General features: G+C 37.5%; 1 protein-coding gene across 7 annotated transcripts in view; it reads left to right on the forward strand.

Annotated features, from left to right (window-relative positions):
* The window catches only part of PEX5L (peroxisomal biogenesis factor 5 like), a 301860-nt gene that overhangs the window by 162842 nt on the left and 111267 nt on the right, over window positions 1–27751 (forward strand). For 5 of the 7 annotated variants that reach the window (XM_053565447.1, XM_053565448.1, XM_053565451.1 and 2 more), the window contains 4 exons: window positions 11790–11901; window positions 20437–20631; window positions 24387–24510; window positions 25406–25502. In XM_053565447.1, the coding sequence (XP_053421422.1) occupies window positions 11790–11901; window positions 20437–20631; window positions 24387–24510; window positions 25406–25502 (528 nt within the window). The remainder of the gene's footprint in view (window positions 1–11789; window positions 11902–20436; window positions 20632–24386; window positions 24511–25405; window positions 25503–27751) is intronic. The other 2 variants (XM_053565449.1, XM_053565452.1) reach the window with 1 other exon arrangement.

Below are 27751 nucleotides of genomic sequence, written 5' to 3' on the forward strand. Positions count from 1 at the left end.
ATATCTCAGACATTGTGATTTTTAACTAGAAAAAAATATATTAACTCTGGAACAACTTTTTTTTAAAAGACAGTTTCAATGATACAATCATATAAATATAAATGAAAATCAAAATTGCTATAAAAGGAATATTCATTCTCTGGTTATTTTTATTTGTGGATATTAATTTTCATTATTTAACTTTAGTTTTTAAAAAAGGAAAGTAAAATGTACATGCAAGTATAACATGCTGCTTCTTTATAAAGGAGTCTTGTTAACAACTTTGGGAAAGAAATAACAATTAAGATACGGTACATTTGAACAGCAACCAAAAAAAAACCAAATTCCTGTGAATAAATGTAAGTTATATTTTATACATATGTCAGTTTGCAAGTAGAATATCTAAATTTTCTTAAATGTCAAATATATTTATGTTGTGACTATGCATACTACATATATGTCTATACGTATTTATGTGGATAACTAATTTACAGAAATGAGACAGAAGTCCTCGAGTCTCCATGCAGAAAATGGCATTTGTGACCCCTCTTATATTCAGTGACCTTGAGAACAAAAATATCTCTATTATAAGCATAGGAGGGCCATTTTCAGCACTTATTATAACAAGTATAAAGAAAAGTTTGCATTTGTATGCAAAGGCATTCTGAGGCTGTGAATCCTGTGTGTCCTCGGGGACTTTTGAAACACCCTGTAAAATCTACATAAATATGTATAATATACTCATCACCACTCTGTGGAAATACCAGTTTTAAATTTTTTAAATGGAAAGTATTTTTACATACATTTATCTTATAATTTAGATTAGATTGTTATTTTAAACATTTCATTTTTTCCATAATGCAAAGTAAATGCAGTGATTCAGTTCCGATTATATGAACATGCCTAGAATTCAAAAAATGTCCATTTACCATCCTCATGAAAGGCATTTATATCAAAAGCTAAACTGTGGCAACTTATTTTTAGAATATCAGCAGATCTCATCCCCAGCTGCTGGCAACATGTGTGTTTTTATTTTATTCTAAATGCCATGTTGTAAGTAATAAGAATAATAATGTATAACATAAATATTGAACAATTTTTTTTAAGTTATTAATGATTCCCAGGACCTTGAGTTGAGATAAATTTTATGTTGTCAGGCTTTTTTAATCCATAAAAAAAAGAAATGCTTCTTCTGGTGACACATAGTAGTAGTTGGAAAAAAATTTGTTTAATAGTTACCAAATTCCTCATTATTTACTTAATTTACATAGTAAAACATACACAGTTTTATACTGATTTCCTGTCAGTCAGAGTCAGACCTTTAGTGATTCCCATTTCCAAAATATTAAGTCCACAGTCCCTCAGGTATATGCCATAGGAGGTGAGAACTACTTGGAGTTCTCTGCTAATGACAGAGCCATCCACAAAAGTAGGTAAGACCTATCCAAATTTGCAGTTGACACAGTTGCGCCATACATCTGAAGACTTCACAATTTAGGACAGACTCCAAGTCCCCAAAATTCATTTCCCCCCAAATAATGCACTACGTCCTTTCCAGTAATCTTTTTTTCAAGTATCCAAAATTACCATTGCAACCTAAATGTGAATTTAAAATTGAATACAAAATAACATTATTTTTTAATTTAGAAAAATTTGTGATTATTACCATTTTCTCATATTCAGAACATTTGTTTGTACCAAGTTCCTTCTTTAATCCCTATCGTTGCATTAACTGTTTTTGAGGTACTAGTACAATTTCACTGCATGAAGATTATATAATGCTTTCTTTGATACATCATAATCTTATTGCATACTGGCCAGTTTATGAATCAGCAAACAGAGTTCTGATTCATAAAATTTAATGCACCTGTTATGTTGATAATATTATGTAATTAATTCAGTGATAGCTGTGATACAGTTATTTCTCAGTCAAATGCAGTTTTATTAGTTGATATACTTTTTCCGCTATACACAAGTGGCTTCTTCCCTGCTATGCACCAGTGGCATGCACAAGCCAAAAAGATGCAGAATGATCTGAAAAAGTGAGTACTTTCCATGGCAACCACAGCATCCAGTCTGTGTACCATTCCACATTTTTCATTGTTATCCTGTGTGAATGTACTAGTGTCTTGACATACGTATGTCCCAGTGTCTCCTTAAAGCCCTTATGACATGATGCTACCTACTACTGCTGAATACATCGGCTCATCGTCATCACTGGTGTGTCGATGTCAGCTGCTCATGTCGTAGGTCCCAGGTGTGCCTGCAGATAGCTGCTGCTCTCTCAGTAATGTCTTTGGGACAACCATGGTAGATAAAATACAGAACCAATCTCTGAAACACTGAGCCCGTACCTTGTTTAAGTGTAAAATAGTTCTATATTGTGATTATTATGGTGTGTTCCTCATCTTTTAGAGAGATGGAACCAAACAGTACTCCAGTAAAGCCATCTTAGTACATTGAAAACAATGAAACAAAGCAGAGGAGTTGACCAGATGACCTGAACTCAGACATTGCTGGATCACTGAGAGTTCTTTGTTTGTTTAACGTACTTATTAATTTTGTTTCAACAAGTAGTATGTCAAGCACATCATAGAAGCTCAAGTTCACACTGCCCTAGGCTTAAATCAAACAGCATGTAAACCTGATGAAAGGTTTGAAGAAGAAAAAACATATGTGAATCATCAAATCTTTGAGGAAAAAAGTTTCACTAGATCTGTGCTGTGCAATTCACTCGCCATTAGCCACACATGTCTACTGAGCTATTCCAAATTTCATGCACTGTGTGTATAAAACACATACCAGAGGGCGGCGCCTGTGGCTCAGAGAAGTAGGGCACTGGCCCCATATGCCGGAGGTGGTGGGTTCAAACCCAGCCCCAGCCAAAAACTGAAAACAAACAAACAAAAACCCCAAAACACATACCAGATTCTGAAGACTTAATCCAAGAGATAGTGTAAGCTATGACATTAATAATTTTATATAGCCAAATGTTGAACTTATATTTTAGCTATATTGGGTTAAACCAAATATATCAAAATTAATTTCACCTATTTATTTTCACATTTTTAAAAGTGGCTACCAGGAAATTTTAAATTACAAGGCTTTCATTATATTTCTGTTAAGTAGTAGTGCTCTAAACTTTCATAGTATAAACACATTCAATTTGAGAATAGATGGGAAAACCGTATACCAGAAGACTGATTATATAAGAGGAAAAAATGTATTATCTTTATGAGAATGAAATGACTTTAGTGAATATTTTTCTCTCACAAGGAACCTCCAGAAATTTTCATTTTGGCCTTATCTCCTGGGTACTTTATTTTAGCAGGGTATATAGCCCATTCACTTTTCCTGTAGAATACAATGTTTTAAAAACTGTGTTTCTGGTCTCTTTTTGTTAAGGGATTTTTCAGTTCAAACTCACCCTTGTTTTTTTTATCTGTCACCACCACTTATTCCCTGATATTGATTTAATTTTTGTGTCTGATAAAGATAAAACAAGTAATGCCCTTGATTAGAAGACTATTCTCAAGGATACTACATACAGCCTTGTTTGGGTTTCTGTTATTAACTTAAAACAGAGGCCTTAATTAAGTTCTCCTGCCTCCTTGGTGTTAGTTCCATTCAATCTGTAAATGGTAGTATCTATTCATTTCCCTATGAACAGATGCACATTTTATAAATCTAACTATCCTGTCAGGAAAATATTTGTAGTCAGTTATTTGACATCTAAAGCAAGTGAAAGAGTTGAAAGTTATCACATGTTTTCCTTTACCAGAAGATCCAGAGGACCTATACCTAAGGCCTGGGGAGTGAGGCAGAGCCACATGTGGCCTTCTTGGTCCTTGAATGCAGACCCTTGACTAGATCCAAATTTTACAGAACAAATCAAGGGTTTGTTCTTGTGGGATTTGGATCCAGTCAAGGAGCTGCACTTAGGGATCTGGAAGGCCACATGTGGCTTTGAGCTCACAGGTTCCCCACCCCAAAGATATTTAAAAGATACATGGTGGTGATTTAGTTGTCTTATCTTTTCAAATAGATTGAGTCAGTTAATTAAGTTTTGATCATAATGAATCTCTCACAATGTGGTCACTATTTTGATGAGTATTGCACAGATTTCTAAACTTGAAAAGGACTAATAAGGCCATAGCAAGTAGTTTAATCACAAAATTATCACTCAAAGTCTACAAATGGCACATACTTTTTCACATCAACAATGTCACAGATAATGGAATTTTCCAAATGCACAAGGATATACCTATTCACAACATAGTTGTATTTTTTTCATTAGAAACAAAATGATCATAAAATTTTTCTGTTATTTAAATGAAGTAAAAAGACATAGCATATTATTACAAGTTTTTTAAATCAACATTGCAAATATGAGATGTTTGTCAACTCTTTCTTATTAGCTTCAATGTTTTAACTTTTAAAATTATTTTTGAAGTACCAAAATGCTTAAATATAAAAATAGAATATTTTACCTTAAACTGAAACATTTCTAGATCATCTATCTGAAATGTGAAATTATGGAGCAATGGATTGTCAGCCTTTACCGACCTTGCTTTATCATCTAAAATGTACTTCATTTCAGATAATTCTTTTTGATATATTATTATAAACCTTTAGCTCTATATTTTTGAATGAAATATCTAAGCATTGTATTTCTTTAAAGACAAACTTAGATTTAAGTCACAAAACAAGCAATATAAACATACATGAATTGAAGTAACAAACCGTATTGAAAAGCAAAATACTTCCCTTTCACTTTAGTTAATTAGTTCCTGGTAGCTTCAATTATTTAATAATTTAATTTTAAAACACTGCAATTAGAGAAATCCAAGTTGAACCAAGGCAAATACATTTTCAGACAAACTTTTAAGACAGACAGTAATCTATGAGAGCTGGATAATAGAGTTACATTTGTTCAACACAAAGAAAGCGCTATATTGATATGTGAAACAATATTGGCTGTGTCATAACTAATAATACCATGCTGTCAGCCAGTCTGAATAATTGAACTGAATTCATTTTATTAAATATTTGATTATAAGAAAAATGTAAATGTTCAATAGTCTTTTGAATACAGATTGACAAGAAACTGGTACATGCAAGTTCTTGCTCATCTTACTTCTAAACAAAAGAGTTTTCTTTTGTTTCTATGTTTACTGAGTGCTTAAATGTTTTTCCTCAGAATCTCCAGATTTGCATCTCTGGTTTAAAATCACTGAGAGTAACAGGGCTGTGTCTTGAAATGTACTGGCCTCCCGTTCACATTATTTCAGGTCATTCTTCTAAGTGTCAGAGGGTGTGGATCAGGCTCAGCCCTTTATTTATTTTTTTGTTTTGTCTATGTAACAAATTTTAATAATTTATATGGGGAATAATTTCACAAGTATACTAAGAACATACTTATGTGATTAAAACATGTAGGCAAGTTAAATACATATAACAATTAAAAAACTAATCAAAAATCATCATCAATAAAACATCATTAAACATGCTATTAACTTATCCTATAGTGCCTCATTACGTCCTCGGTTTGTTTTTTTTTTTTCAAGATTATTATCTTTATTCTCTATTTCTTTCTTTTATTTATTTATTTACTTATTTTATTTTTAATAAGTCATAACTTTGTACACTGATGCATTTATGGGGTTCAGTGTACTGCTTTGATATACAATGTGAAATGCTTACCTTGAGCTAAGTAACACATCCATCACATTATGCTTATGTCTTAATAGTTTTGAAATGCATCATGCACATTAGGTGAGGTCCCCCCAAGTACCCTTCCTCCTTCCATATCCCTTCTGCCCTCCCCTCTCTCTCCTCTTCCCTTCTACTTTCTGGACTATAGTTATTAGCCCTTTATTTTGATTTTTCTCATTAGACATTCACTTTTGGCATTCTTGACCTCTTGGTAGAAAGGCTTAATATCCTTGGTAGAAGGAAATGTTTCTGGAGGTATCACTGGGTCTCCAAACATTTAAAAGATGTGACTGGGAAGAAGTGGGCTTGAATAATTATTTTAAAACCTGCGAAGGAATTGGTCAGCATTTCTGAGAACCACTGACCTCTTTGTAAATTGCTCAAACCCAGTAAGAAGTTAAGGAAGCCCATCAATCATTCTTTTGTACAATCCAAAATTCCAAATTTCAGTTGGACTATATAAAATCAGTCAACTGCTACTAGGGGATACAAAAAGTACTTGGATGAGGTCTCTACCCTGAAGGGGGCCACAGTCTAGTGGAAGGAGAAATGAATAAAAACTAAGATTCTGATACTGGGTAAACCCTTGGGAACATAAAAATGCTGTGAAGAGAAACTTACTGGCTGGCACTGAAGAAGCTTCCTAGACAGTGTGTCAGTTTAACAGGTCCTGAAAGAGAAATGAGTATCTGTCACCATTAGAAGTGTCTTTGAACTGATCCAAATATTGAGAAGAGTCCAGAGGTGGATAAGGAATAAAAAATTAAAAATATAAACACACTGAAAAGAAGGCCTTAGAAACATAATGGAACGAGTGATTCATTTCAATTTAGCTATGATAACCTCCAAAATTACAATCACTCCAACTCTGTTCTTTAAAAAAAAAAACTAGAAACCTTTTTTTTTTTTTTTTTGCAGTTTTTGGCTGGGGCTGGGTTTGAACCCGCCACCCCAGGTATATGGAGCCAGCACCCTACTTCTTGAGCCACAAGTGTCACCCCCAAATTAGAGGCCTTTGACTCACCTGTTATTATTTTTATAACATTAATGTACTTTCTGCCTGAAGGATAAAATGAAAGAAGTTCATAAAGTATTTTCAAATTAGAGAAAGTAATTCTAAGAGAAAGTCAATAAACCTGATCTTACCAGTGAATCAGGAAAGAGTAAACGGCATATAATTTGTAAATAAAGTCTAGACAAACTGCTGGGGAGATTCAGTTCAGTTTGAATTTTATTTTATGATCTAAAAGATTTATTTATTCTCAAGTCATCAAAGGAAAAATCATAAATTTATTTGAAAATGAAGAGGGGGCCATGGAAAAAGCTCTTCTTCTCCATGCAAATAAAAATAAAATGAATTCCTAAATTCATCATCTGAAGACATGATTTTAAATTGTACTCTTCGAGATAGATATTTTTATGTCTTGAGTTTCTGCAAAGTCACTGTCTCATTTGGTAGCCGTTTATTGAACCCTATTTATGCATAGACATTCTGTCCGAAGCTGTGAAGGATATAAATATGAGTAAGATAAATCTCTGACCTCAGGGCTTATAAGAAGAGATTTCTTTATCTTCATAACATCTCCTGTTTCATCTTTCATATCTCCATTAAAACCAAAGACCTTTCAGTTCAGTTTCAATTGCATTTCCATGTTATCGGTCATCTGGCCTTTCACCTGTGAGCTGAGCCATTACCCTCCGCAGCAGCCTGAGCATTTCTCAATAGCTAAACTGTGCTCTAGCTTGAAAACCACTGACTCAGAAAATAGTTTGTTACTCCCTCTTTGCTTTGTATTCGTGGAAGAAAACCAAAGGAGCTGCTTAGCTGTAGGAGTTGGGCAGTCACAGTGATTGCATCAGTCCTCATGTGAACTATGGTCAGAACCAGGACAGTAAGTGGAGGAGACGCAGGCACCACCAGGTGGCCTCCTAGGAGACTGGAGAGGCCACACCTTTGTCCTGGGCTCCCTGGGTCTGTTTGGAACAACCTTCCTTTGGCTGAGTAACTGTTAGCACACTACAGATACTTGCTCCTGAAAATGCATCCAAAGTTTAAATGAAGAGACTCCCAAAACAAAAACATCCTGTTGATACCTTTGATAAAGCAGCTTTACCTGAAAGGACCTCTCATTAAATTGTGCCTTTTCCTTCGTTTCCCATTGGTCTTTATGGCAACAGAGGCCTTACTTTCTCGAATTGTTTTATCAAATTTAGTATTTCTCTAAATTTCTCAGTACTCACTACAAAAAGTATCTACAGAAATCAAACACCCTGATTTCCTAGCACTATAGAAAATATAGGCCTGTTACACATGTATATGCACAGAGTTATGATCTGGGGATAAATTCTTAGTCTTTTTTCCTTTCTACAAAGTCATCTAATTGTATCCCAAACAAAGAAGGAGTGTAAGGGAACTTTTCATGGAATATAGTCCATCATTATCTACATAACAATTGACATTTCTCAACATTATCTCTAAGAGGACTCAGTTGTTCTTAGTTATCTTCAGTGAAATTAGGTTTTTCTTCAGAGAAATAGAAACTTTTCTTCAAAGAGATAATTATGACATCATATATATTCATACTTTTATTATTTTTTAAAATCTAGTTAGAGACAGGGTCTTGCTTTGTCATCCAGGCTAGAGTGCTGTGGTACAATCATAGTGCACTGCAGCCTTGAATTCCTGGGCTCTAGAAGTCCTCCTGCCTCAGCCTGTGGCATACACCACTACACCTAGGCTAATGTTTGTATGTTTTATGTTTTATGTTTTTGTAGAGATGGAGTCTTGCTGTGTTGCCCAGACTGGTCTCAAACTTTTGGCCTCAGCAATCCTCCTGCCTTGGCCTACCAGTGCTGAGACTATAGACATGAGCACCACACCTGGCCCATATTCATAAGTTACAGTTGTATTGCTTGCGTTTAGTCTTTGTGCCTTACACACTTTATCTAATGGGTCAATAAGACCTAGAACAAGAGGCCAGAAATCAAAATTCACTGCTGCTAGTAAATGTAAGCCTGTTACCTTCTATATACCTTCTACGAGTAGAGTGTGATGCCATATTTGATGGTGGCCTTCTTCCTCCATGCACACTTATAACACTGCAGAATTTTTATCAGATTCACAGGACAATGATGAGTAGGCCACAGGCTGAAGGTGGGATTGTTTGTGAAGTCAGGACCACATCACTACGGTGACATCACGCTGGATGTCTTCATTACATTAGCACATGTAGTTAAAAGAGTAAGTTCTATAAGGACATGTACATTAACGTATGGCTTCTTTGAAAACTTATGTGCACATAATTATTACATGCACTAACTAAAAATGAGAAACAGATTCAGGAACACTAATCATTTTCAGATAAGTTCACAGAATCACTAATACTTAGCCATTTTATCATTCTCTAGTATATTATACTCTAGAGCAATGCTTTCAACTACATTTTCAGATAACAAAATTGACTTTTATGCCAGAAAATATTATAAATCATTCCTAAACTCAACAGACCGTGCCATTACAAAACTTTAAATACAATAGAACTTTTATAAGTTGACCACCCAAGCTACTCTAACAAACTGATCAACATATGGACGCAGTCAACATAAGGAACTAGGCTTACTGTACTGATGTGTACGTGTCTGGTCTATAAAAATTAGGTCAACTTGAGGTGGTCACTGTAAGGAGGTGGTCAACTATGGAGTTTCAACTCTTATTTAAAAACATTTCAATATAAATCTAATAGAATTGATTACATACAAGAATGTTCAAATTCAGAAAGCAAAATGCAAAGGAACTGAGTTTCAATCATGGCTTAAAGCAGCATCCAAATAAAGTTGAAAACAAAAAAATCAGAACTTGGATAACTTGATTCCTAGCAAAATCTGTGAGTTTTTATACATAGTTACACTGAAACAACAACAGAGGAAATGTCTGTCACTGACTTGAACACTCAAGAAGCACGCTCAATATTTATTCCTGGCTAACGTCTACATGTAAGTGTGAAAATAAATTACCAACTCTGTCAAAATCTTAAACTCTAATGAAGGGCTAAGATTTATCCATGCCTAAATATCATGAATGATTGGGGGTTTTTGTTTGTTTTTTGAGACAGAGTCTCACTCTGTTGCCCCAGGCTACAATGCTGTGGTATTAGCCTACCTCACAGCAACCTCAAACTCCTGGGTTTAAGTGATCCTCCTACCTCAGCCTCCCAAGTAACTGGGACTACAGGCACCAACCACAATGCCCAGCTAGTTTTTCTATTTTTAGTAGCAACAGGGTCTCACTCTTGCTCAGGGTGGTCTTCAACTCCTGACCTCAAGGGATCCTCCTGCCTTGGCCTCCAAGAGCGCTAGGATTACAGGCATGAGCCCCTACACCCAGCTCACATGAAAACATTAAAGAACCACATGTATCACTTGGCTTCCAGTTTCCAAATGACCACTAAATGCTTCTATAGTGCTCTTTCTGAAATAATAGAACTGCATTTTTTCTTCTCATATTTACCATTATTTAGGTCCCTTGCCATCTTCCATCAGCCTAAGCTGTAATACCACTGACACTGTGGGTGGTGCCCATAGCTCAGGGGATAGGGCGCCGGCCACATACACCGAGGCTGGAGAGTTCAAGCCCGTCCCAGGCTGGCTAAAACAATGACAACTGCAACAACAAAAGAAAATGTCTGGGTGTTGTGGTGGGCGCCTGTAGTCCCAGCTACTTGGGAGGCTGAGGCAACAGAATCGCTTAAGCCCAAGAGTTTGAGGTTGCTGTGAGAAAGTGAGTAGAGTAAAACAAAATATTTTGATTTGTTGATACTCCAAAACACTTGGTTTCTATTTCCTGTGTCTCTTAAACTATACTTCTACAAATAGTTATTTGATACTTAAAAATCTAGAGATTGTGGGGAACATCTGTTTCCTGTGACTAGTAGAAAACTAGATAGCTGTGACTAATTTAAGAAAGGCCAGTATAAAAACTGGTGAAGAAGGCCAGGCACGGTGGCTTATGACTGTAATCCTAGCACTCTGGGAGGCGGAGGCGGGTGGATTGCTTGAGCTTAGGAGTTTGAGATCAGCCTGAGCAAGAGTGAGACCCCATCTCTACTAAAAATGAAAAACTGAAGCAAGAGGATCACATGAGCTCGAGTTTAGTATTGCTGCGAGCTATGATGGAACAGCACTCTCCCCAGGGTGACAAAATGAGACTCCATCTCAAAAAGCAAAAACAAACAAAACTGAAAAACTAAGACAGTTAATTAGGGATTAACCACTTGCATATTTAAAGTGTATTTTCTTCCTTAACCATAGAAACGTAATTTGAGGAAGTATGGATTCAAAGAGGTACAAGAGTAACTGAGAGTAAATAGTTGGCTGCCATTGAGAATAAAGGTCCACTAAAAGCCTAGCAGAAAGATTGCTGAAATCAGAGAACAAGCTAATGGGAAAATTTGCATAAATCTGTTTTACATAGAGATTTTTATAAAGATATCTACTGGATACCTAGACAATTAACAAATAATATTTCCTAATCTCCCAAGATGATATTGGTCGTGTACTATGAAAGCTTTCCAGGAAAATGTAGGGGGGTGTGTTTCACATGACCCGAGCCTTTGAAGAGAGGGAGAAAAGGTGAGCGTTGATCCAGCACCCTGACCCACGTGTCTGTATTTAACCACATCAACACTGGCCAGTCCTAACCAGTCACTTCTGTCTCTGAAGCCATTGTGCCAGGTCTCAGCAAGAGCTTTTGTCCGAGTAAGGAGAGGGATTGGCTCTTAGCAACCGTGATTCAATAGGTGTCATTTTCTACATACTGAAATTAGAGGATAATTCTAAAACTATTCCAGGAGGGGGAGAAAGGCTTGAGCTTTAAAAACTGAAGTTGGCTGGATAAAAAATGTGTGGACAGTGCTACAAGGCTCATTCCCCGTCCCTTGATATATTTTTCTTTCTTATCCCCACTCCATTATTTACTTTATGTATGTATTTCTTTTGGGTAAGCTTGCTATTCTCTTTTTGTTGCAATGCTGCATTTTAATTTGTCTGATTCTGTGGTTTAACGGAGCCTTTTGACACCTGTGTTCATTTGTTCTCAGCTGGTGAATGAGCAGCAGGAAAGCAGACCCCTCCTGAGCCCCTCCATCGATGACTTTCTTTGTGAGACCAAATCGGAGGCAATAGCAAGGCCTGTAACGTCTAATACAGCTGGTAATTCTTTCACTTCTCACTGTCCCTCAAGTAGAGATAATTGTAACTATAATAAAATGCACATTTTTTTTTCCACAATGCATTTTAAGTGGGGAATAATGTTTGCGACCAAATGAAACTTCAGAACATATACTATTCAGCATAAACCAACAAATCGCTTTACATTGTGTAAGAAACTGTAATGTATATTACCCATTTTTGTTGAATCTAAGTGTACCTCTGTTAGCAACGAATCATTTCCATGTATATTTTTATAGTTAATACACGTATATTCACATTGCAAGTCACATCACATTAGGAAATCTTGAAAGTGAAAGCATCTATTTCAAAGTAAGGTTTTTCAAATTCTGGTTGATGGCCTCATTATTTCTGGAAATATGTTGTATATCAAAAGTCCAGTAAAATAAAAATGTGGCAGTATTTTCAAGTAGATTTTATTGACAATTAAAATATCCCATAGCCTTAGTATAGTATATGGGGCCAGTTTCAGAAACCTGCTTTCTCTTACAACAGTTTGTTTGACCTTGCTTCTGGAATTAAACATTCTAAGAAAGTAAACCATCATTTGCCCAGATACTGGTACACACAGTAACAGGCACTCATTAAGTATTAATCCAAGGAGTGCGTACAAGCCCCATTGGCATGAACTACCTTTCCCCAGCAGAGGCAGACTTTCTGCATTGATTTCATTCACTCACATTGAGAGGCATATTGTTCAAATAAGAATGAAAAATGCCTCTCAGAATCAAAGTAACCGTTGGAAGTGCAGAACAGAATTTAATGGAGAAAGAGAAGGATGATCACATGGCATCTTGTTAGAATCAGTTTGTCCTGTCATCACGGCCTCAGCTTGCTGCTGCCTTGCGTGTATTTCTAAGCAAAGAAATTGCAGGAGAAGAAAATTGTGGTTTTTCCAAAATGCTAAAAATTACAACATGAGTAACTAACATGAGACAGAGGCTCCTGTGTGGAAACACAGTCTGCCATTTCTGGGGTCAGACTCCATGTGTTCAAACCCCAGCTCTGTGTCTTTAGACAGATTTCTTAACTAAGTCTCAGTTTCTTCATCTGTGTTTCATAAGTCACTGGAAAGATTAAATGACAAAATCTATAAAAGTGCTTAACACAGTATGAACTCTAACTGGTGTGACTAGTCTGTTAAATGTCACATGAGAATAGTAAGTATTCTCAGCACTTTTTGTTTTCAATTGCCTTAGTTTTCTCACATCTCACCAAAACTATCATTTGCTAACTCCAACTATCACTTTGAGTAATCAAGAAAATGAAATGGTACTTGGTACATTTTGGGCCGGAAATTAAACAAGTTCAGATAAGATTAGATCAAATTCATCTTCCTGATCTATGAAGCTACAACTCTCTCTTCCAAAACTGGAGAGCCACCCCAGAAAAACAGAAAGAGCCATGTGCCACCAATTGCAGGCGAAGCCAGGAGAATTCAACATGGTGATAAGTTTTGCTTCCACTCTCTGTTTCTCTCTGATGGGAAAACTAAGTCACTTAGGTAGGGCCCACTGAGAGAGTCCTATAAGATTTGACTCAAAAGCTACTTTGCATCTTGATTTTTCTAACATATAAAAGACCTATGAAATATTGGAGGAAAAAAGTCAAAAGAATGTGTAAATTCTTGCAATTCTGATATCTACAACATTGCCCTCTGTATTAGTTGTAGGGCTGCTGTGACAAAGTATCACAAACTGAGTGGGTTAAACAACAAAAATGTATTGACTTATCGTTCTGGAGGCTAGAAGGCCAAAATTAAGGTGTCAGCAGGGCTGAGTTCCTTCTGATAGTCCTTGGGAAGGAGCTGTTCTAGAGCCCTCTCCCTCTCCTGATTCCTGGTAGTCCTTGGTCTGTAACAGCGTAATTCCAGTCTTCATGTAGTATTTTCCATGTGTGGGTCTCCCTATTTGTGTATCTGTGTCTATGTCCAAATTTCCCCCATTTTTAGGGACATCAGTCATGTTAGAACAGAGGCCCACCCTACTCCAACACTCATATGACCTCATCTTTAATTGCATCTTCATGGACTCTATTTCCAAAAAAAAAAAAAAAAGAAAAGTGCATATCATCTGAGCTACTGAGTATTAGAATTTGACAAAAACATTTCAGGAATCACAATTCAATCCATAATACTCTCCAAAGTAGGAGACCTGGAAAACAGTGTTCTGAGACTGGATTTTTCCCCCTCATCTTCAGTATTCAGTCCATCTGCTTCACACTGATTTTCATCCTGGAGGAAGACACTTCTTTGATAGTATATATTCAAATCTTAAAAGCATATCTCAAGGCAGAAACATTACATTTTTAAAATTTCTAACAAATACTATTCCCATAAAAATCAATACAAAGTAAAAAGTATAGGAAATATTTATCTTTTCTGAATGGCAGTCAAATGATGGGGTTTTTTTCTCTACAAACCCTAAAGGAATATATCTTTTGCTTCATAAAAGTTCTAAATTATAATTTTTTCTTAAGCGTTTTTAATTATCTTACTTTACGTTCTGCTTGTTTCTACATTAGGATTAACTTTTTATTATCCAATGATGATAACTTCAAGCTGATGAAATAAGGAAATTTTCCATTTTTTCCCATTAACATGTTAAATTCTCTTTAATTCACCTGCAATCCAAATCCCTTGGCCCTCTCAAATTGAATCCCTAGATCAGGCGTCCTCAAACTTTTTAAACAGGGGCCAATTCACTATCCCTCAGACCATTGGAGGGCCGGACTATAGTTTAAAAAAAAAAAAAAACTATGAACAAATTCCTATGCACACTGCACATATCTTAATTTGAAGTAAAAAAACAAAATGGGAACAAATACAATCACACCACCTCATGTGGCCCACGGGCCGCAGTTTGAGGACCCTTGCCCTAGATGGTAGGTAAGCTAAAATGATTGCTAATATCTTTCATTTAAAATTACAAATAAATACAAACACACAAATTCATACAGCAAATACCCTGAAAGTGACTAGACAATAGCTATTTTTCAGCAGTGATTAAATTATAGCATGAGTAATAAAATAAATTTTGCAACAACTTGTTGCTCTGAAATATCAAGGTGCATAATTCTAAAAGCATTTTTATCCATAAACTTGAGTGGCTACCCCAGCACCTCAGAAAATACAGCTGGGGTTTTCTGACACTGGCTACAAAACACAGTCCTTGGGGCACAGACCAAGGCCCCATCAGCCTGTGAGGTATACCCATCGCTGTCCCAGTCAGGGTTGCCCCATGCTCTGTACTCTGTGGCCACTCCTTGTGGTGAAATTCACTAAAATCTGAGGCTCTTCCCCCTATAGAGTGTTAATTGTATTGTGCTTACCACCAAAGTACCGACCGGGGCTTCCCAGTGGGTACTTGTTTTGTTCTGACTACTTTAAGCTGGTATTTATAAATCTTTTCCATCCCTGTGGAAGCCTTCTGGATCAATCAGGCATCCTTGAGATACTTGGAAACAAATACTTTAGTAACTTGATAATATTCTGTCTTCAGGAAGTTCCCCCCAGTGGAGTTAGATTATCTAAAAGCCAAGAGATTCTGAAATTGCCAGCTATTTAAATCATGCCCCAGACGACCCAAGCTACCAAATAATCAGCAGCTAAACAAGCAAACAAAAACAAAATCAAAGCCATGTCAATATCAAAAAAAAAAAAAAAAAAAAATCAGCACACTGCCTTCAGGTCGAGAAAAAGTCTAGAGGGGAGTGCTGCAGAAGGCAGGCTTTGGAGACACAGGACCTGTATCCTGCATTTGAATCCTGCAATGGGCATGAATACACCACATGTATTAGTTTCCTATTGCTGTAACAAATTACCACAAATTTAGTGGCTTAAAACAACACAAATTTATTAGTCTGCCATCAAGATGTCAAAGGGCTATATTCCTTCTGGGGGCTCTAGAACTCATTTCTTTGCCTTTTCTAGCTTCCAGAGAACACCTAAAAGATGTTGGTTTATGGCTCCTTTCTCTTTCTTGAATGCTTCAAAACTAGCATTCCCTGTCTTTCTTTCTTTCTCTCTCTCTTGATCTCCCCCATCCCTCTCCCTCCACCACCTACTTCCCATCCCTACATCTCCTCTGTCTCTGGCTCTCCTGACTCCCTTTTATAAGAGCACTTGTGATTACACTGGGCCCACCCAGATCATTCCAGATTAATCTCCCCATCTCAAAGTCCATAACTTAATTACTTCTGCAAAGTCCCTTTTACTATGTGACATGTCAAGGTAACGTATTCACAGAAGCGTGGGGTTAGAACGTGGACGTACTGGAGGAGGCAGTATTATACAACACCCAAGTATTAAGTGACTTGAGATAAGTCACTTAATGTCTCAAGCCTCAATTTCTCATATGTAAAATTAGACTATTAATGCCTTTTTCCCAGGGCTATTATATGGATTAAACAAAGAAACATTTGTAAGAACTTACCATATTGCAATATACTCAATACATAATTTTTTTAAAAATTTCCAACCTCATGTGCAGAGTGTGCTTCAAGCATGAGTGCTTTCAGTGAAGTCTCCTAGTAGAATACATATTTATTTGAATCATTACCGTGTTTCTTGTGTTCTAGGGGATAAAGCAATTTATGTAATGCTTTATTCCATGAAGTAGGGTTTTATCCTTTTTTAAGTAGTCAGAAGCAAAGGCTCAGAGAAGATAAGTAGATTGCCCACAATCACACAGCCAGTGCCAGGCAGGGTGAGGGTTTGAACCCAGGCAGTCATAACCACTGTCCTGTACTCCCTTATTTTATGCACAATGACTATATAGCATCAAGGTACCAAAATGGGCTAGCTGAACTGCAGTGACGAAGACATGACAAACTGCTATGAGAGGTGACTGGCAAGTCCAGACCTTTCAGAAGGCACCGAGCCCCAGCTGCAGCAGACAGAGTGAAGGGCATGACTTTCTTTGGGCAGTGAGACCCCACAGTCCATGCAGCTGTATTGGGTCCGTGCACGCACACAGACACACACTCACATACTCACATATAGACCTATACATACATTTTCACATTCCCTGATGGAAGAGGCTGTCCAGTGTGCTTTTTTTTTTTTTTTTTTGAGACAGTCTCACTATGTCACCCTCGGTAGAGTGCTGTGGCGTCACAGCTCACAACAACCTCCAACTCTTGGGCTTAAGCGATTATCTTGCCTCAGCCTCCCAATAGCTGGGACTACAGGCACCTGCCACAATGCCTGGCTATTTTTTTGTTGTTGTTGCAGTTGTCATTGTTTTAGCAGGCCCAGGCTGGTTTCAAACCTGCCAGCCTCGGTGTATGTGGCCGACGCCCTATCCACTGTGCTATGGGTGCTGCCCTGTTAGAACCCAAACCTTCATGTGCCCAAAGAAGCTTTAGAAAGGGGTTATGATACTCAGCAGAGAAAATACTCCCTTCCACGCCAAGGCATGCATCTTTGAAGCCCACGTGGAGCAATAAGACCCTTGTTTTTAAGTCCTAACTAAAGGGGACACACACTAAAATGTGATTGTCTTTCTTCTGAGAGTGAAAGGTTGCGCCCAGGGACTCTCAGTGCCAGTGATTGCCATCTGACCTCCAGGGCATTTGACCTCCAGGGTACCTTCTTCATCACTGGATGACCAGTTAGACCTTGTGTGTGTGCCAAGCATCTGTTTCACATGTGAGAAGGAAAGAGCAAAGGGAAAGAGCACTCAGAACAAACATGGGAAGTGCCCAGGACACTTCAGAAGGGGAGGGAAAACTACTGAGCAGAGTTTAAATGTGCAATTCATTCTTATAGCAATTTAGTTATTCTGAATGGTGAAAAGCAGATATGGAATTAAATTAACACCCACCAGCTATTATTTCGTAACGCATGTACCTCCTATATACAAGTAGATGATTCCTATATAATTTGCCTCTAAAAGAAGTCCAGGAGCAAGTGGCTAATTCTTAATTGTACAGCTGGTGAGAAGACATGTAAGGTGTTCCATAGACTGTCATCACTTCCCTCCTTCTGTTACCAGGAAACCACATTGGGCTCAGACTTAATGCCAACATAACAGTGGCCTTGAAATTTCTATTTAAACATTCAATGAATTTGAAGTGCGTAGCATTCCATCTTGGCTGCCTCCCAAGTTCAAATTTTAGACATGAAGCCTGGCAGCTTAGTCCTGAAAGCCACTTCTTCCCCTATGTTCCAGTACTTCCTAGTCACAAAACACTGCTCACAGCTCTGGGAGCCACTGCATCAAGAAGTAGTTTCCATCTCTTCAGAGAGACTCAGCTGTATAAACTGACACTCTCAGCCTGTTGTGTGATAAATTTACCTCACAGGATCCTCTAGAGCAGGGGTCCTCAAACTGCGGCCTGCGGGCCACATGAGCCGGTGTGATTGTATTTGTTCCCGTTTTGTTTTTTTACTTCAAAATAAGATATGTGCAGTGTGCATAGGAATTTGTTCATAGTGTTTTTTTAAGCTATAGTCCGGCCTTCCAACGGTCTGAGGGACAGTGAATTGGCCCCCTGTTTAAAAAGTTTGAGGACACCTGCGAGAGCTGACATCTTTGTCCCGTCCTCAGCCTTATCCCCAGCATCATTTCCTCTTTCTGTCAGAGTATGATTCTGAATCCTTCTCAAATAGAAAGGAGCAGGGATGGTAGGAGATCAGCTCAAAGGAAAGGAGAGGGAGTCACTTGACCTCCAAGCTACCTCCTTCCTCAGCTGGGTAGCAATTAGGCCTCTTGCCTGTGCCTTTTCTGTGAATACCTATCATATGCCTGTCACTTTACACATGTGGGATCATTTATCCTCATCTTACACCTAAAGAACAGTTACCAATTCCTCATTTTTCAAATGAGGAAACCGAAATTCAGGGAGGTCAAAAAACTTGCCTTAAGTTACACATTAAAGCAGTAATAAAGCCAAATTTTTCCACTTTGCCAACAACATTGAAGCATTGTGACTTGGGATTAGAATCAGAAAAAAAGGCTGGGCCTGGTGGCTCATGCCCATAATCCTAGCATTCTGGGAGGTTGATGTGGGAGGATCCCTTGAGCTCAGGAGTTAGAAATTAGCCTGAGCAAGAGTAAGACCCCGTCTCTACTAAAAATAGAAAAAAAACAGCTAGGTGTTGTGGCAGGTGCCTATAGTCCCAGATACTTGGGAGGCTCAGACAGGAGGATTCCTGGAGTCCAAGAGTTTGAGGTTGCTGTGAGCTAGGCTGAGACCATGATACTCTATCCAGGTGAAAGAGTAAGACTCGCTCAAAAAAAAAAAAAACAAACAAACAAAAACAAACAGAAAACAAAATTTTTAAGAGTCCAGCTAGACACAACCTTAGGGACCCCGCAGGAATGGTTAGCTCATGAAGGAAGGCTATGCCCGACTAAGGAAATCCTAGTGGTGTATTCAGTTGAGCTGTGACCCTACTGTGAGTGCAAAGGGAGAGCAGATGGACAAGGACTGAGACATCAACAAAACCCCTTTCCTGCCTGGTGGGAAAGCTGAGAGATTACAGAAAAGGAATGTTGTAGACCTCATTCAGACTGTGCCAAGGAGTTCCTCTGACCTGCAGTAGCTTTCCTAAGAGTTGAGTGAAGAGACGGAGGCCAGGAAGTCACCAAGCGGCTCAGAGCCAGCTTCTCTGGCTGCAGTGAAGCATTAGGGGCTGGTGGGTGGAGAGGTAGGGCTGGACGGACTTTCCCTAATTTGAATTTTCATATCTCATAATGAATTCTTCAAACACTGGTTACTTGCACTATAAAAGAAAGGAGAAATGAAGGTTATAAAACTTGCTTTTTACATTCTCATTTGCCTAAGTTGCATTTGAACAAATTGTTTTATTTCTGTTTTCATTAGAGTATTTAGTACAACCTACTAGAAGTAAGAAGGTAATAGTTTTCTTGTTTGTTACGTTGGAATTTAAATTTGCATATTAAACAGCAAAGGCATTAATGTGTACCTATCCATCAGCTACGGATTATAAAATACCTCTCTAACGTCAGCCCGAACAGCATGCCATTTTCTGATTGAATTGCTTAATTAAATAAAAGATGATTAACAGCATTCCATTACAGTCCATATACTTTATTGTTTAAAATTAAAACACAAAGACATTCAGAGACTGCACTAAATCTCTGAGTAGGATAGATCGACCCTTCTCTGGAAAAGCTACAATCTAAAATAAACCTTCAGTATAAATAAAAGAAAATTTAAAAGTAAATGGTACCCAAACTGAGATTCAGTTTTAAAATTTTAATTTTGTTTAAAATTTCATCACTGCTGTAGCTGTCCTAAGCCCTGTCTTTCTAGCTGATGGCAAGTTTTTTTTGTTTTTGTTTTTGGTTTTCAAGCTGATAGGGGAGCATGCGGCAGACTCCGCAGGCTAACCAACTGCCTTTACAAATCAGTAGTGACCTTACCTAATCTGGTGGTTCTAACCTATCCTACAAACACAAAATCCTTCTGTACCCAATTAAAATCTATTTTAAAAAATTATTTCAGAGCAATTAATCAGCTTACCTTAATCTTTTCCATTTCTGTTAGTGTTGACCACTGGTTTAGATCTCCTGGACCTGAGTGAACCAGTCTCTCAAACCCAAACCAAAGCTAAGAAGGCAGAGCCCTCATCCAAAACCTCATCCCTCAAGAAAAAGGCTGATGGATCTGACCTCATCAGTGCGGAGGCAGAGCAGAGAGGCCAGCCCCTCAGAGGCCCGGAGATGTCACCCCTTGATTTAGGTAAGGCAATAAATGGCTTAGAGGGGCTGCTGCTCAGCCTGCCTGCTGGGGTGGATACGGTGGAGAAGTTCCACAAAGTGGCATTAAAACAATGAACTTGGAAAAGGTAATTCCATGTAGGAAATTAGGCAGGACATAGCTTCTTTGGTGCTTAGATTAAATAGTGTTTGGGGAGCCCAATCTTGCCTACCTGGCATTGATTCATTCATTTGTTTATTTAACCCACATGTACTGAGTTCTGATAGCTGCCAGGCACCATGCTAAGTACCTGAATTACAAATAAAAGTAAAATGAGAATCTTGCTCTCTAAGAATACTTAGTCTAAGGCAGAAGAGAGAAACATGTGAATGAACAATTCTAACAGCAGGCCCAGGGACCACCAGATGAAATGGTAACATGTAACAGTTGTTAATAGCTAACAGTGTCCAGGGACTATGCTACATGACTTACATAAATTATCTTGTTACATTGTCACAACTTGTGGAAATACATGAGGAACCAAGTTTTAAAATTTAAATACTTGCCCAAGATCTTACAGTTTATAAGAAGAGCTGAAATTTGAACCTTGCTCTAGTTAACTTCAAAGCCCATACATGTATCCCCTATACTCCACATCTTCTGAACTGCATCCTATGAGCTTAATCCTCAGCTCCTAGACCCAGACAAATTAAGCTCTCATTTCTCAGGAAAAAGAAAAGTAGCAGATAGTTTAGAAAGCCCAAGGGAACATGTATCTTCCCTGGCTGCCGGTAACCAGCATACAGACGGTGCCAGAAAAATGTACATACTCAAATGTGACTTGTATTCATCTTTTGTTATAAGTATATTTTAAGTATTACAATCTTAGTACAGTTTTTTCATTTCTTAAAAAGTGTATTTTTTTTTTTTTGGCACTGTGTGTGTTTGTGTGTGTGTGTGCGTGTGTATGGGTTGGAAGGTGAAAACTGTATATACATTCATAAAACAATTGCATTAGTAGCTTATCCATAAAGTTGTGAAGAATAAATGGGATATATATGTAAAATAACTTGTCACTGTAATAGGTACATATTAGGAGGTCATGAACTAATTTATTCATCTGTTTGCTAAACATTACTCTGAATAGCTGTATTCCATATACTATGTGCCAGGAATACAAAGGCATATAATAGAAGCTCTCTGTTCCTTAGGAAGTTTACAGTCTGGTGGAGAGACAGAAAAATGTTTAAATAGTCATAATAAAATATTAACTATTTGCTGCAATAAAAGGAAGCCCACATTATTTACCAAACAAGAACCTTCACAGGGCTCCTGATCCAGCCAGTGGGAGAAGTGTCTTCTAGGAGGTATTCTGTGAGCAGAGTCTTGAAGAATGAGTAGGAATTTGCCAGATGAAAAAGATGGAACAGGAGAGAAGTGAGGAGGATGGCCAGGGTATCCCTGGTACAGAAAGGAAAGGGATTCATGTACAAATAGGTAATCCCAGGAAGATGTCTTTTCGAGTAAATACAAGGATTGCAATATTACTCAAGGATGGCAGAATGGAAGAAGGGAAGTCCAGGAGTCACTGGTGGTTGTATAATGAGAGTTCTTGGATGCCATGCCTTTCAGATTGGAGGAGGAAGGGTGTCATTTGAAGCACTTTACTTAGAGTAATAGCGGCAACAGATACTATTTTAGAAAAAACCTTCTCTAGTGGATGGACAGAAAAAGAACTAGAAGCAGGGAGACCAACATATTGATTTTATTTTTTATTTGGGAGATTCATTGAGGGTACAAAGAACCAGGTTACAATGATTGCATTTGTTAGGTAAAGTCCCTCTTATAATTGTGTCCCACCCCCAAAAGGTGTGTCACACACCATGACCTCCATCCCCTCATTCCTTCCCTCTCTCTGCTCTCCCCTTCCCCCACTCTCCACCATGTACTAGGTCATAAATTGTCCTCATATCAGATATGAGTACCTAGGATTCTTGCTTCTCCATTCTTGTGATGCTTTACTAAGAACAATGCGTTCTACTTCCACCCAGGTTAATACAAAAGATGTAAAGTCTCCGTCTTTTTTAATGGCTGAATAGTATTCCATGATGTACATATACCACAGCTTGTCAATCCATTCATGGGTTGGTGGGCATTTAGGCTATTTCTACATGGTTTATTCAATTGTTAAATGAATAAGGGAAACTTATACATTCACGTAAGAATGTATTATTTAACACATTACAATATAACACATAAACACATAAATGAGCATTTGAGAAATATCCTATGAAGAAGTTGTAAAAATACTTTGCTTTAAAAGCATATTGAAAAGTAGCAGTGTCATTCACAATATCAAAAGGTGAAAACAACTCAAATACCCATCAACAGACAATAGATAATAAAAATGTGGGGTCTACATATATATACAATGAACTGTTATTCAGCCTTAAAAAGGAATAATTTGCTGACATCTCTGAAGATATTATTCTAAGTGAAATAAGCCAGACCCAAAAGGACAAATACAGGTTGAGCAGCCCTAATTCAGAAGTCTGAGTCAGAAATCCTTCAAAATCCAAAGCTTTTTAAGCACTGACACAAGGCCATTAAATGGAAAATTTCACACCTGACATCCTGTGATGGGTCACAGTTAAAATGCAGTCAAAACTTCATTTCATGCACAAAATTATTAAAAATATTGTATAAAATCACCTTTAGGCTATGTGTATAGAGTGTATATGAAACAAGTAAATTTCATGTTGAGACTTGGGTCCCCTCCCCAAGATATTTCATTTTGTATATGCAAATATTCCCAAACCCCAAAATACCCTTAATAAGACATATTTGTCCAATATGTCCAAGCATTTTGAATCAGGAATATTCAACCTATATGGTATGATTCCACTTAAATGAGGCATGTAGAGCAGTCAAATTCACAGAGACAGAAAGTAGAAGTTACCAGGTTTGGTGGGAAGGAAAATGGGAAGTCAGTATTTTATCAGTACAAAGTTTTAGTTTGGGATGAATAGCAGTGGTAGTATATTTTGTTATGTATATTTTACCACAATTTTTAAAAAGAAGAGTTAAAAAGACCTCCAAAACTGCAAACCATTTTTTTTGCAAATGGAAAAACCAAACTCTGATTATTTAAGTGGTTTGTTCACAGTCACACACCTGTTAATGACAGAGAATCATGCCAGGTTCTTACCTTAAAAATTAAGCCACAGGGAGAAAATGCTTCTAGTAGTCTCTTGGCTTTTTTCATCACCTCCTTTCTCTCTATCCTCATTATAAATGCCTTCTTTTGCTGAGAAATTAAGTGGTCTGTACCAAAGCTAATAAAAAAGAAAATGTTCTGGTTTCTTCTCACCTCTTTCTAACATCACAGTTTCTCTCCTTAAATGGAATCTCTTTCTGGAAACACGTCAGAAGTGCCCCCAAAGCCTTAGGGAAAGGGTGACGTGGGTAGAGCTTCACATGCACACTGTGCACCAGATCCTGTGAGCTCCCACACAGGATTCAGAACACACATAGTTTTTGAAATAAATTTAGGTAAAACAACTTGATTACTGCTTTAACTGTAAACACGATTTATCTTAACAGGTCTCATTTTTATTTAGCCGCACATGTTTTAATTTTCTGTGACATTAAGAAGGTAAGGGTTGGTCTGGGGGCTTGAGAGTATCAGTCGAGTAGGTTCATTTGGATAAGACTTTCGATCTTAATCAATCTCCCTTTTCTCTCCGTACCACACGCCTTCCCTTTGTCCCCCTTGCCCTCTCCTCCCTCCTTAAAAGACATTCAAACCCAACTGGAAAAATGGGATGATGTTCAGTTTCATGGAGATCAAAATAGCAAGGGGCATCCAATGGCAGAAAGAAAACCATGCTCATCTAGAACTGGATCAAAAGAGCTGTTATGGTAAGATACTTTGATACCAGAAAATGGCCCATTTGTGTGTCAATTTTGTAAATGTTTCTCTCATGTAATGAAATAGCTAATGAGTTAAGTCAATCCAAATACATATAACCATGTATATAACCCTCTATGATCATGCTAATTATTGTGGCTTCTATAAACTCTAAATTATTTCATCTAAACTGTCCAAAATTAGGTCAATTCAGTTCAGTAATGATTTGGGGTGGTCCATGATCCAGTGTTCATTGATAATTCTCTGAGCATGTGACTGTGTTGATGAGTCAGCATCATTACGAGTGTATCCATGGGTTTGAATATACTCAACACCTTACATAAGTCATAGTTAAATTAAATTTTTGTGGTTATATAGGTAATCCTTTCTGAGTTACTCAATCACACAATACCAGAAAATGAAATAATTAAGAATGATCCGTGGATATCTAGAAGAATATCTGGCCTCCTGAATTTCACCATGTTTTTGAAGCTGCCTAAAGGGCCACATCCTTTTCCAGGTTCCTGGTTCCCTCCTACATCTCCATTTATTATGACATTTCAAATTGTATATAAAGATCTGAGGCACTTTGTAAGAAGTCCCTAACCAAAAAAAAAGTGCAATCTTTTTTCATAAATCAGAACTTTATGTAACAAAAATGATGTTGCATTTATTTACTTTGCCCACAATTGAACTGATTTCTGAACCTAGTACATTATAACCACTTAAATTCTGAAACTAGTCATTACAACAGAAATCTATAAAACTTAACTTTTCCATCAGAATTTTGATGAGTGCTTTGTTACCATGCCTCTCAATAATCCACATTAACTAGATTTCTTGGCTAAATTTCTAGCTGAATGTGTTTTTCAGTGTACATTAATTTCCTCAATGCATTCTTCATAGGTCCTCAGAACACAGATCTCAGCCAGAACTGAGTGGTGGCAAGAGTGCCCTCAACTCTGAGTCAGCTTCGGAGCTGGAACTCGTGGCTCCAGCACAGGTAACAAACCCGTCTTTCCTGATAGGCAATACATAGCATAAGTATTTTATTTAAATTTTCACAAAAAGTCTGAAGTGTATTTCTTTCTCTTTCCATTGTATTTCATGTTCTTTCTCATCCAGGAGTTATCTCAATGATTAAAATAACTGACTCTATATGAGGTATATACACACACACACACACATTCGGCTAGAAAACATATAAATGAATTCACTGTGTACTTAGCACTTTTTCTTGTTCTACATTTCCTGTTCTATTATTTCACAATACAAAGTCTGCTCCAGCGTTAGCACTGTTTATGTCACAGAACACCAGGAAGAGGAAATTACATCTTCAGTTTTCTCTGGCCTCTATGCCTGTGGAGTAAGTACTGCACATTGGCACCCAGACTGTCACATTAAAATAAATCTTATACTGAGGAATACATTCTTACAGCATAGCAGTAGTGATGGTAATAACAAGAGCTACTATTTAAGTACTTATTAAATATTAGGGACATTACTATGTGCTTTTATGTGTTTTATGTAAAACAAATAATCCTGTGAAGTATCATTAGCCTCATCTCACTTTGGGGGATACTCTTTAGTCTCAATGAAGTTAAATCCATTTTCTTGGGACACTCAAGTAATCACTGGTGCATGTAGGGTGTGAACCAAATCTTTCTGACCACTGCTTGACACTCAACTCCAGGGTAAGCAGTTATCAATAACCTATACCCAGTTATCTCCAGTGGTTAAGACCGTATCTCCTGTGGTTTCTAAGAAGGCGAAAGTTAGTCTCAATCTTTTCATTCCCCTGAACACTTTTCAAGGTTAACAGCCTGGATCTAAAAGAGAGATTGGTTAAGAAGTGTGTGTCTGTGTTCATGCATTCTACAATCTGGGGGGATGAGACTAAGTGTTTAAGGAAAACAAGTGTGATAAAAAGAGCAAGATAAATTTCCTTGAGTTTATTAGATAAGATGTTGAAACTAAAAGGGGAAATATATTATCTGGGGGTGAAATGAAAAGATAATTATGACAATAGCAAATATTACTGATTGCTATGATAAAGACTTCTCATATATAGTTGCTCATCAGATTCTGTCAAATGGCTAAAGGAAACCAGTGCAATTATAACCCCTATTCTATAGGTAGGAAAACAGGGAAATGAAGAAACTTGTTTATGGACCTACAATTAATTAATGACAAAGAGAAGGAGGACAGAGAGGAAACCTTGAGGAAATGTAAGACCTCTGGAAACCTTTCTAAGCCACCAATAAATAGCACCTCTACAAATGTGACCCTACACACGAGAAGACATTACCGCACCCAGAACGCAGCTGGAAAACAAGCCCACTAACTTCCTGAACAAATCACTCTGCAAACATTAATGAATTGTAAATGAAGCATGAAAATGCATTTGCTTTGTGCTCATTCTAAATGTATCTTTTTAAAAGAAAATTTATAGCATATATTAGAAAAACATTTCTTGGTAAATGCATTAGAGATTTACACTCCGCTGAAGTCTTTGATTATTACTGTTTCAGAACCTGGAATCCTTGGAACAATTTAATGTAGCAATGAAACATTTGTTTCTAAAGCAGGGTAAGACTTAGCACAAGTGGGCTGTTTCACACTGAACTGGGTTGAAGGACCAGCTGGGGTCCCTGGTTGCCATAGAGACCCAGGATGCACTGATCTTACTATTCCAGTGACGGCTGCTCTCCTGTGGCTATCTCATTGCACCCCACCACACTGTCCTTCCACTTACCCACCAGCCTGCATTACTAAGAAAACACAATGTCCTTTGGAACTGAGATTCCCTGTTATTATCTTCCAAAACACAGTTTAAAATGCACTATATTAGAGTTTTTTGTCTAAAAAATCTTAATGAATCCTTTCAGGTTATAACTTATTTATAAAGAACTTACCCCTTAATTTGTTTTAGAAAAGCATTTTATCTTTATTTATCAAGACCTGCCCAAACTAAGGAAATTCATAATCTTTTAGTTTTGCAGTTTTTGGCCGGGGCTGGGTTTGAACCCACCACCTCTGGCATATGGGGCCGGGGACCTACTCCTTTGAGCCACAGGCGCCGCTCCCCTATAATCTTTTAGTTTTAATAGCATCCTATGGTTAAATGAGGAAGATTTCATAAATCTAGGATTTAATGCAACTGAAATACCAAATCACTCATAAAGAACAATGAGAGAATAGTTAGAAGTATACACCTCTTAAATGTATGATTTCTTCATGTAGATAAGGTAA

The sequence above is a fragment of the Nycticebus coucang genome, chromosome 16, assembly GCF_027406575.1.
Source record: "Nycticebus coucang isolate mNycCou1 chromosome 16, mNycCou1.pri, whole genome shotgun sequence".
Lineage (NCBI taxonomy): Eukaryota > Metazoa > Chordata > Mammalia > Primates > Lorisidae > Nycticebus > Nycticebus coucang.